This window comes from Gossypium raimondii, chromosome 10 (assembly GCF_025698545.1).
Source record: "Gossypium raimondii isolate GPD5lz chromosome 10, ASM2569854v1, whole genome shotgun sequence".
In the NCBI taxonomy this organism is placed as follows: Eukaryota; Viridiplantae; Streptophyta; class Magnoliopsida; order Malvales; family Malvaceae; genus Gossypium; species Gossypium raimondii.
In genome coordinates, this window is record NC_068574.1 from 28,951,707 (window position 1) to 28,963,772 (window position 12,066).

Consider the following 12,066-nt stretch of genomic DNA (forward strand, 5'->3'; position numbering starts at 1 on the left):
TTTATTTTAATGAGATTATATTAGATCTTTATTTTTAAGCAAGTTTCAGAGACTTGTTTAGGTAAATGTACTGAGAGTTAAGGACTTAATCTGTTCTTGTGAGAATAATTTTTTAAGAGTGTTATTTTGATAGTAAAACCTTTTGTTGTGGTTTTACTTACTATGTTTAGAAGGAGTGAATATAATGGTGAGAGTATTGTATCTTCAAAGTGCAAGGGTGAGGGAAAATGATCATGGTATGTGCGCTTGAGTAGATTCACATTGTAATTGTTGAAGAGAGTGCATATTTTTCATTGAGCTAGGCTCCGTAGGCGTAGGGAAAGCGAACTGTGTAATCCACTTCTTTTGTGTAGTGTGTTTGTTATTTTCCACTTAGTGTCTAGAGGACTGCCTACCATCTCAGGAACCAATTCAATAGTGCAGATTGTTTCTTAGAAATAACTTTTTCTTTTCAGTTGCTAATATTAAATAACAACGTTATGCCGAGGTTGGAAGTTTTTGATTTTTTCAAGGATCATTTCGAGAGTGTTGTGAATGTGAGATAGTGTAGATCTAATTTGGGACTAAGAATAATTGATGCTTTGGTGGATGAAAGGCTTGAAAAATTGTTTACTATTGAAGAATTAAAAGGGGTTATGTGGAATTGTGATAACTTCAAAGCTCTTGGGCCCGATGGTTTCAGTCTTAGTTTCTTCAAGGCTGTCTAGTAGTCGTTGAAAGAAAATATATGGATTTTTTTAATAATTTCCATAGAAGTGAGAAACTTGATGTTAGGTTTTATTCTTTCTTCTTGGTATTGATTCTGAAAAAGTGAAAATTTACTTGGTTTGAAGGAATATCACCTTATTGGCTCAATGAATTTTATTTATATACGATTTTGGTTAAACTTTTTGTTAGAAGGCTAAAGACAATATTAGCAATACATATACAACATTTGCTTTTAATTGTCAAATCCTTGATGGCATATTGATCACTAATGAGGTGATTCACTTGATTAAAAAATGAATAGCAGCAATGGGTTATAGATCTTGCTACTAAACTTTGAGAAGGCGTATGATAACAATAATTTGGTATTCATGATAATGTTATGGAGCCTATTGGTTCGAGGAGAAATGGAAAAATATAGATGAAAGAGTGCACATCTACTATAAGATTATTATTTTGGTTAATAGGCCACTTACTCCGGAGTTTTCGATGAGAAAAGGGTCGTAGGTAGGTGAACCCTGTCACATTTTTAATTATATTGGTGGTTAAGGCTTTGCATAGGATTATGAGGAAGGTAATCTTAATTTTATTGTGAGTATCAAATTTTTCAGTGATGGAAAGCCTATTACCCATCTGCAATTCGCAGATGATTCATTCATCTTTCTCGAACCTAAAAGGGAAATGGTGTGAATGGTGAAGTGAATTTTGAAGTGCTTTGAATTGTTTTCGAGTTTATGGATTAACTTTCAAAAGTTGAAGATTTATGTATTTGGATTTGAGGGGATAAGTGCTACTATAGGTTTGTAGATATCTTCGAATATTAAGTGGAGAAACTTTCAATTAATTATCTCAATGAGCTTGAGAAAAAAAAGTTGTGGAAGCCAATTATTAAAATGTTTGAAAAAAAATTGTCGAAATGGAAAAGGAAATCCTTATCTATTGGAGGAATGATTGTGTTGATCACTTAGACGACAACTTGTGTGTTCTCTTAAGTAGATTAAGATTTTGGGAGTAATTGATCTAAAAAACGTAATACAACTTTATTGGTGAAATAGTGGTGGAGGTTCGCTAATGAACCACTCTCTATGGAATAGAATTATTGTTTCAAAGTATGGAGAATGCGACCAAGAGTGGTTGTCAACCAATTAGAATATGAATAACCAATTAGGTCACTTTATTTTGGTGGGATAAGTGTTGAAGGATATGTTGGCATTAGATACACACATGAAAGTTTTCGAGTATTCTTTCAATGATAGTTTCAATCATTAGGTGCGGGGCAAAAATTTAGAAGAAACTTGTTCTCATGGGAAGGGGAATTATTTAAGAAGATGATTGATGAGATTGTTGGTTGCATTACATGGAAATTTGATTCAAAGGCAAGTTTTCTGTTAAAAAGGCAAAGAACATACTAAATAAATTTTCTATGGGGATTCTAAATTTTTAATTTGGGTAACTTGTTGGAAAAATTGTAATATTTTGGAAAATTTGAGGCATATTCTCTATTGGTAAAGGTGGAGAGTTGAATCATAAAATTATCGTTTCATATTCTACTTTATCAGACCTTTACAACGGTATATCATATGCTCAAAATGGTTGAGTGATGAATGAGAAATTGATGCTCAAAGTAAGCTGCTTGTGAATATTTGTTGAGGAAAAGAAAAGCTTAGATCCCACATTGGTTAAATACCAAGTGTGAGATGTGTATATATATGAGAACCCACTTAAAAGGTGATTGAATGAACAAACTTGAAACCTTGTCTCGCGCGTTGGAGGTGTAGATCCAAACTCATTGGTATTGGGGTGCACCTGCGCGACGAGGGCAACACAAAATGTTTGCACCGGTCGGGCCTAAAACGGGCCTATGGATATTTTAGCCTAACACAATAATATTCAAATTGATTTAGCTACTCCTTAATGCAGATTTTGTATCCTTATTCATGGATTTTTTAGACAATAACACTCTCACACATCGAGTTTATTTAGTTGATCACTATAGAGGTGCGATTGCTTCTATCATTGTGTTGTTGCATCATGGGAGACAGTCGACCAACATTTCTCGAAGTACTGTAGGAGTGGCTGAATCTGTCTTCAGGAAACTGTGTAAAACATGCCTCAACATCTAGTAAAACTTGATTTTTCTTTTCTATTTCTGGTTTTCGTTATGTTATTTATTAGTTTTTCATATTTGATAATTTAAATATAAATTATTCAATTTTATATTTTATTTTATATATAAATATTTATTTATTTATATTTATATATTTGTTCGCTAACATGTTTTGTCCAACATAATTTTAGAACATGAAACTCCCCCGACACCGAAGAACAAGCTTAGCTTGTGGTGTTGGATAGTGTTCCCACTAAACTTTTCTTAAAGAGGAGAGGGATTCTAGTGGTTGATGACTTCTGCTTATACTGATGCTGCAATTTAGAGGCAGAACATTTGAACACTACACCAAAACAGGCTTTTAGCGGCATTTTTAGTGGCGTTTAGGTAAAAAACGCCGTTAAAAATCGAGCATTAGCGGCGCTTTACATAAAACGCCGCTAAAGATCGACCATTCAGGGCTTTAGCGGCGTTTTTTAGAAAAAGCGCCGCTAATGCTTAGGGTTTTAGCGGTGTTTTTAGAAAAGCGCCGCTAATGCTCTGGTCTTTAGCGGCGTTTTTGGGGAAGCGCCGATAATGCTCTGGTCTTTAGCGGCGTTTTTGGAAAAGCGCCGCTAATGCTCTGGTCTTTAGCGGCGTTTTTGGGGAAGCGCCGCTAATGCTCTGGTCTTTAGCGGCGTTTTTGGGAAAGCGCCGCTAATGCTTTGGTCTTTAGCGGCGTTTTTGGAGAAGCGTCGCTAATGCTCTGGTCTTTAGCGGCGTTTTTGGAAAAGCGCCGCTAATGCTCTGGTCTTTAGCGGCGTTTTTGAGAAAGCGCCACAAAAACATTTTATCTGTCTAATTACTATTTAATTTGTTTATTTATATTAATTAAAATTCAATTTATTTTAATTGAATATTTGTTAAAAATGGATAAATTTGAAATAATGACACGTAGAAATAATTTGAAATAAAAAAATAGAAAAATATTTGTTAAAAATGAAAAAATTAAAATACTATTATTTAAAATAATTTTAAAGTTTTTTGGGTACATTACTGAGTGTTTTTTAATTTACATATTAAATAATTTCTTATATAATCGTAAAAGAGATAGTATTAATTTTAAAATATTGAATTAATTGTCTCTATAGTTTAAGGTTTTTTGTTTAGGGTATATGATTTAGAGTTTAAGGTTTAGAAGTTACTATTTTAAGGTTTATGGATTATGAGTTTAGAGGTTATGGTTTACAGTTTATGGTTTAAGATTTAGGGTTTAAGGGTTACGATTTATGGTTTAAAGGTATAGATTAAGGGTTGGGGTTTAAAGTTTAGGGGTTAAGGGTTAGGGGTTGAGGGTTAAGAGTTAAGAGTTAGGGGTTTAAGATTTAGGGTTTAGATTAATTAGTTTTTTAATTTATATATTAAATAATTTCTTATATAATTGTAAAAGAGATAATATTAAATTGATATATTAAAATTATGATTATAGTTTAAATTATTTATAAATAATTTATATATTAAATAATTTAATATATTAAAATAATGATTATAGTGTTCTTGGTACATGACTGATTGTTTTTAATTTATATAATCGTAAGATAGATAGTATTAATTTTAAAATATTGAATTAATTATGATTATAGTTTAGGTATATGGTTTAGGGTTTAAAGTTTAAGAGTTACTATTTTAAGGTTTATGGATTATGGGTTTAGGAATTACGGTTTATGGTTTATTGTTTAAGGGTTGGGATTTAAAGTTTAGGGTTAGGGTTTAGGATTTTAATTATATTTTATGATTTATGGTTTAGGGATAAGGGTTTAGGGTTTAGATTAATTAGTATTTTTAATTTATATATTAAATAATTTCTTATATAATTGTGAAAGATATAATATTAATTTTAATATATTAAAATTATGATTATAGTTTAAATTATTTAAGAGATAATCGATAAACTTTATATATATTAAATGGTTTAGGATTTAAGGTTTATTTGAGATTTGTTAAATGAAAAATTTTATACAATCAATTAATGCTTTTATATTTAAAATTTTTAATCTAAACCATTTGAAATATTTAAATATTAGATTTTAAAAATTAATAAATAAATAAAATCACTTAATTAATAATTTTAACAAATAAAATAAAAATTTTAACAAAGCAAAACGACATCGTTGTTTTCAAAAAAAAGCAGTAACGGCGTTTTTATAAAAACACCACAAAATTTATTTTACTTGAAAGAATTCGCGCTGATTTTTTCCCAAATTTCCCCCCTAAAACCCCTAACTTTATCATTTTTCTTCTTTCCTCTAGTACACGGGGCTTTGCACACGACGAACACCGTGAAACATCGACGGAGACGCTCCACCATTAAATCCATGTTTGGCAAACATCGAGCTTCGATAATTTTCAAATCAAGGTCGCCATGCAAAAATACAACAGGATCCGAAGCATCTTCCCCCATTGAATCAAATCGAGAAATAAAGAAAAATTATTCAAAGACGGTCAATGAGAAAAATGAAGATGATAAATAGCAATGTAAAAGGTAGGCAAGGTAGGTTATAGCAGCTTGAAAATAAAATTGTTTTTGTTTTTAGTAATTAATTAGTGTTCATATTGGTGTTGGCAATAACCGGAGAACAACAAAGTCACTGCCATGTAGGGACGTTGTTTTCGAAACATCAGAATCCCAGTTTGTTTTCTCCGACTAAAGTCAACGTCCATAACCGAAGGCTGTAACAGGGAGCGAAATTCCAGAAGTTTACGGTTTTGTTTCTTTTTGGCTAATGTGGTTCTGTTTATCATTCTTTGCCTTTGCCGGCTACTCTCTCAATTCTTCTTTATCATTCTTGTTTTGGGTTTTCATTTTTTTTCTAAATGACTGACAGCTTCGATGCGCCATTTTTTTGAACTATTCTTTTTGCAGCGATTGGGTTTAATGTAGAGGCTCTACAATACAACAACATCAAGTTTCAAGTTTCAAGTACGAGAGCCATGAGTAGCTAGTTCTCTATTTCCTTACTTGGAGATTGTAGTTCTTAGAGGAAAGAAAGATTGAAAAAGCTGTTTGATATTTGTTCAATTTTGACAATTTTGATAAACTGGTTTTCTTATGTTGTTAGATTAGGCTCTGGCTTTTAAGGTGGGTCTCTTTTGTATTAATTTGTTATCTATTCCTCGTGCAAAATTTAGTTTTTTGAATTGTCATCCATTGTCTTGTGTAGTAATACGGATAGGGATGGAACTTGTGAGAGTTTGTCTTGAAGAAAAGAATGATGATATTTCATCAGTTCCACCAGGTTTCGAGCCTCGTGCATTGTTTACCTTAAAGAGTAAGGCACAGGATACTAAAAGACATGAGCGTGATAATTTGATCTGTTGTTCAGCCTCTACTAGAGCCATTCTAGTTGAAAAGGGAACTGGGTTGGCCAATGATGAAAGTTCAAAGATTACAAGGTCAATGTCTATGAGGCGTCGACCTTGGATAAACTATGGTCAATATGATAACAGTTCAGAAGATGAACCCGATCATGGAAAGCTCAATCAAGTTAGTTTCTTCTTTCCTTGTTAAGTCGTTTGTTTTATCATTGTATAGCTGCAGCATCTTAAATGCATGAAATGACTTAGAAGTCCCTTATAGTTAAGGTTTTTTTGGTAGGATAACTTCATGTTTATTTTGTATTGTAGAGTTGCGTAATTCAGTGACTATAAAGTATATGGACTATGCTTTCTAGAATGTATAATTGATATGATGTTTTACTTTATTAACCATTGTCTTCAAATGTTACTTCTGAAAAATTTACATGAAGTTGAACAAGAGAATAGGACAAGCAAGCAAAGTTTTTGAAGTGGAACAAGTGTTGAAACAGGTAACTGCAAGATGGCGTCTAGAAGAGGCATGTCGGCCAGATATTGAGGATGTACCTGTGTTCTACCCAACAGACGAGGTACTTAATGTTGCTTACAATATTTTGAGTTGTTTAATTTTCTGAATTTTTCGTGCCATGCTTGTTACTTTTGCTTGTAAAATCTAGAGTTCTACTTTATAGAATTGAAGTATCTTAACTGGTTTCATTTTGTTTCTCCAGGAGTTTGAAGATACTTTGAAGTATATAGCCAGCATAAGACCAAGAGCAGAATAATATGGAATCTGTCGCATTGTTCCTCCATCTTCTAAAGTGAACAAAGAATGTGATACGATACTTGTTAATGAAGAATCCTACTTATGGCATCATAGTGCTTGTGAATTACAGTGTTTATAGTGATTAACACTTTTCTGCTCCACTGTTTTATCAGCATGCTGATCGGTTTAGCATCTGCACATCTGCTTGTTTACTTTGCCTGGTACAATTGTCAGCAGAGTTGAGTGGTTTTTAGTTTATTCATATAGAGAGTGGGCAATATTAGATGAAAAAATAACTTAATCACAACATAAAATATGACACGACATTGAACAATAACATGAATATGACTCAATTACAAAATTCATAGTAATATAAAATACCTTAAACAAGATTACGACACGGATACAAAAATTTCCGGGTCTATATGTATAGAAAATTTTACTTCAATTTGGGTCTGCGAAGAAATGAAATATATGCTTGAAGTAGAGGTCGTGAAGTACATATATTCCTGTAACTTGCTTCAATTTAATGGAGAAGGAATTCAATATCTCTAGTATTATGTTTCCTTTGATTTTGTATTTATCTATGCAGCATACTTATAATCTTTGACATTGCTTTTTATAGCTCAACTGCTGGGAACAACTCAAGATCACTTGCAAATATTTAACATAGAGATGAAAGCAAAAATGAAGTCACATCAAATGCCTGAACAGGTCAAATTCATTTGTTTTCTCAAATTTTCTTTGTAATGGTTCTATTACATTCTGCCATTAGCTTTTGGGTTCTCGACCTTTATTGTTTTCCTTGATGGTAAAGTTGATTGCATGAGCTTATCAAACCATCCTGGGGTCTTGTCCAGGTTGTATTTTGGAAATGGATTTCCCCAAAAATGCTTGGCCTAGTCACACAAACTTCTATGTATCATTGGTCAATTGAAGGTAAGGTGTTATTTTACAAGTCCAGAAACTTTGTTTTATTCATTGTGGATTAATTCCTTTTGATGCTTGCATACATGTATGCACTCCTTTGTGCTTTATTCTATTTTTGTTCTTAGATCTATTAAATCTAACTTAATTTTCATGCATTCTGTTGTGCAAGTAGATCATTCTTCTCTTATGTAGAAGCCATTCATTAGTATATTTCAAGGCTGCCAGATTCATTCCAGATAAAGTTTTCATGAAGCAAAAGAAATGGGCAGTTCTGAGAAGAAATTTGCTCGTAAACTCAGTGAGATCAACGTCGTTGATGAACAGGTATTTTGCCTCATTGAATCCCCATCTGGAAAAAAGCTTTTGTTTTTTTTATTCTTTTAAATTTTGTTGTTTTAAAATTGCTGGAACTTAGAGAAGCTTCAGCTAATATTGAACCAAAGCATCAAAACGACGTTGCAGATTTAATAAATAGTTACAAAAGTTTATACCCAAAATGGGTTTTTGATCTCAAGTAATTTAAAACTCTTATTTACTTAATGGTGTAATTTTGAATTTCATTGGAAACTTTAATTTTTTAGAATTTGATCCTCTTAATTTGCAAAAATTGGAAATTTGATCCTGTTTTTGGTGCATACATGCACTTGAACAGTTGGTTTTTGCTAATTTGTTTTGATCTCCGATAGTTTAAAACTCTTATTTACTTAATGGTGTAAGTCTGAATTTCATTGGAAACTTTAATTTGTTAGACTTCCATCCTCTTATTTTATAAAAATTGAAAATTTCATTGGTAAATACATGAACTTGAACCATTGATTTTTGTTAATTTGTTGCATATAAATCGTTATAGAAATCAAAGATTTAGCCCTATTGCCGGTAAATATATGAACTATAAATCGTTAATTTTAATTTATTTACTAACCTTGTGTTCGATTAGGTGAGGAAACCAAGTAGTTCATTTACAAGGCGTGGTTCAATGATATACACCAAGACCCCTTCAAGGGAATCCTTATCTGGAAATGCGAGATTATAATATATATACATTTGTTTCAATTTATTCTGTTGAGTTTACTTGAAAATTTGTGGAATTATGTATTACTTGCTTTATTTTTTTAATAGCTTATACTGTTAGTGAATTAGATAGATTTACTCCCTATTATACCTATATCTAAGTTGAAATTATATATGCCTTTGCATTCCAAATATGAAAAATTGGAAATTAGGCATAGCCTATTGAAATTGGTGTTTTGATATGAATGTGTTATGCTTCTGTTTGTGCAAATTTGTATCGTACCATGGTAGGATATTCAACATTTGAGTTTGTGTTGAACAAATATGCAATGGAAGTGTTTTGCAGGATTATCAAAGGAATTCATTTTTGAGATGGTTATAATGGGGGTTTTATTCTACCAATCAGTTGATGGGTCTTTTTTTTTGTCCTTTTTCATTTTCTGCTTTTTTTCTGGTTTTGTAATGGTGAATGCAGTATGGTTGATGGTTTTGCAGGGGAAGAAGTTCTATTAATGGGTATTTACAATTGAAGAGTGGTAAGGTTTGGAGCAAGTCATTTTACTAAGAGAGCAAGGGTTTTTATTATGAATTTATGATATATTTGTTTAGGTTTGTTGAAAAGAGTTTTAGATTCTGAAATCATGTTGTTATACCAGGATGGTAAGTCCCATGAAAGGAGTGGACAAGAGACAAATCAACAGATGTGAAATTATAAATACCAGCTTGAGCAAGAAGTAAGAGGATTCTAATTCTATTTCATTATTTGTTTTGGCGTATTTGTTCGAAAATCAGTTTCTCTAGAAAATTTTCCCTTTATTATGTTTTTGTCCCCCCAAAACGATAGAGATTGCAAGAAGTAAGGGTTTTTGAACTCATTTTTAGTCTACGAATCTACATCACTCTCACTCCTCGTCTTTATAAATCTTAAGCTTATCGAGGGTTGATTTGATGTATTCTACTAGGAAGCAAAGAAGCATCGGCATAACAGTAGACTTTTAAGGGGAGACATATGAAAACATGAAACAATTGTTTACTCGTTCAGAATTAACGGTTTTGCTAATGAATGACATGCCGTTATCATGATATACATGTTTTGATTTTCTTTTTTTTTTCTTACCGGTAACAGCCATCTTTGTGCAGGATTTATATCTCATTCTCATGCAACATGCTACCACTTGGGTGATACAGGTTAAAAAGTTGCAGGAAGAGACCGATTTGCACTTAGCTCTAGCAAGTGCTATTGAACATTGTGGTTCACCTTCTTCTAGTTCTCCAGGCAAGCTTCCGGATAAGGTCAGTCTCCTTCCGTGGGATTTCTGTTATTTTTTTATGTTCTTTTCTCAATTTCTGAAACTTGGATTTCCGGATAGTTGTTCTCGAGATTACCGTAGCAAAGTTAGATCAGGAATTTGTTTATAAATTTTCCCATCAAACATACCTTATTGAGGCACTTAAAATTTTTTATAGATTTCTGAAGAAATGTTCCTTATTTTTGGGTTTTTACTTGTTTTTTATTTGTTTACAGCAAGCATTACACCAGGGACTGTGTTGATTTTGTTGGCTGGAAGGTTTATGGGGAAGAGAGTTGTTTTCTTGAAGCAACTTACTTCTGGGCTCTTTTTGGTCACCGGTGGGCATTACATATTTTACTGCTATCCTTGTTTCGTCATTGATTTGCTTACTGCTTTAAAATATTGGATGTATGATATATGTTATTCAATTGCGAGCTGGATATATGAACATGTTTGTTAAAACCCTTGTTATTGATTTCTGCAGTATTACTTCCATAGTTTCTCACTTGGTTTATTTTCTAGAAGCATTATGCTGCTTTTATCTTATAGATAAGATTTGATGGTAGCAAACCAATTTAACATTTAATATGCCCGAGATTTAGTGATGCTATCTTGAAATTTAATGCTTCAGAAAAGGATAAACGTGGTGAAAAATATCGATTCACTATAAAATTGATTTGATTAAAAGTATATTAATTTAAATAATATTTTTTATTTATCCTTAAAAGTATATTTAAAGTTTAAATTTAACAAATAAAACATAATATAATATTTATTATAAAAAAATTATTTGATTAAAATAACTTTTTTTAAATGTTATGTTTTTAGTGGCGTTTTTGCAAGAAGCGTCACTAAAGGTTTGTTCTATAGCGGCGTTTGTGGTAAAAGCGCTGCTAAAGGTCTTTAGCTATAGCGGCGTTTGTGGGAAAAGTGCCGCTAAAGATCCTGCTCTATAGCGGCGTTTCTCGTAAAAGTGTCACTAAAGGTCAAGGTCTTTAGCGGCGTTTGTTGGAGAAGCGCCGCTAAAGATTAGGATTTTTAGCGGCGTTTTTGGAAAAGCGCCGCTAAAGGTCATAGCCTTTAGCGGCGTTTTTGGGAAAAGCGCCGCTAAAGGTCATGGTCTTTAGCGGTGTTTATTTCTAAAAACGCCGCTAAAGTTAGCGACGCTGTCATTAGCGGCATTTTTTGAGACGCTTTTCAAAGCGCCACAAATTCTTTTAGCGGCGCTTAAAGGCCTAAAAAAGCGCCGCTAAAAGCCTGTTTTGGTGTAGTGGAACTATGCACTATTTGGTGGGAGAGACTAGGGAAATAATTTTTATTATAAATTAATAAATAATTTTAAAGATAATTAAATATAGATATAATTATTATATTTTTATGAATGACTTTTTGTGGGATTTAATTTGTGATTTTTTTGAAAGATAATATATAAATTTAGGGAGGAATTTACTTACATTGATGTAAAACTTACGTGGTTTTACACCATTTTATAATTTTTATACCTTTAATATTTTAACAATCCAACTGTCATATTTCATATTTCAATTATGTAGATCATGTGTGTCAAGTTTAGCATAAATTAAAAATTTTAACTATTCATTTTATGTAAAAGCTTTCAACCGTTAAATATATATTAGCGTAGACAATATTTTAGACCGCATGATAGAAATATTAGATAAATTCAAAATTTACATGTATGACATGTATAAATATTTTGATAAATTTAATGGTTGAATTGTTAAAATATTTAACGATAAAAATTAAGAAAAATGTAAAACCATTTAAATTTTACACTAATATAAATAGATTCTTTCCGATAATTTTATATCAAATGTCTATTTATATGGTGAGCAACAAGATGGTGCCATTATTTATTTATATAATTTTTTGAGAATATATAGCATATTTATAAGCTGAATGTT

General features: G+C 31.8%; 1 protein-coding gene and 1 long non-coding RNA gene across 17 annotated transcripts; both read left to right on the forward strand.

The window, feature by feature from the left end:
• Nucleotides 1-5,015: 5,015 nt before the first annotated feature.
• On the forward strand, nucleotides 5,016-6,888 carry LOC105777210 (putative lysine-specific demethylase JMJ16). Of its 10 annotated transcripts, none has more exons than XR_008190015.1 (4): nucleotides 5,016-5,342; nucleotides 5,715-6,087; nucleotides 6,175-6,735; nucleotides 6,877-6,888. XR_008190015.1 is itself a non-coding variant. In XM_012600333.2 (4 exons), exons 1-3 carry the CDS (start codon nucleotides 5,297-5,299, stop codon nucleotides 6,357-6,359), a joined length of 450 nt encoding a protein of 149 aa, XP_012455787.1. In that variant the 5' UTR covers nucleotides 5,018-5,296; the 3' UTR covers nucleotides 6,360-6,735; nucleotides 6,877-6,888. The 10 variants fall into 10 exon arrangements, 1 of the variants encoding a protein (XP_012455787.1); XR_008190014.1 differs by having other exon boundaries at nucleotides 5,016-5,333; XR_008190007.1 differs by having other exon boundaries at nucleotides 5,017-5,930; nucleotides 6,013-6,087.
• Nucleotides 6,889-6,930: 42 nt separating this feature from the next.
• LOC105777211 (uncharacterized) lies at nucleotides 6,931-10,649 on the forward strand. Of its 7 annotated transcripts, none has more exons than XR_008190019.1 (7): nucleotides 6,931-7,625; nucleotides 7,772-7,850; nucleotides 8,014-8,165; nucleotides 8,779-9,393; nucleotides 9,509-9,586; nucleotides 9,993-10,145; nucleotides 10,378-10,649. It is a non-coding gene; the product is annotated as an uncharacterized LOC105777211 (long non-coding RNA). The 7 variants fall into 7 exon arrangements; XR_008190021.1 differs by having other exon boundaries at nucleotides 9,348-9,393; XR_008190022.1 differs by having other exon boundaries at nucleotides 9,348-9,388.
• The last annotated feature ends 1,417 nt before the right edge of the window (nucleotides 10,650-12,066 follow it).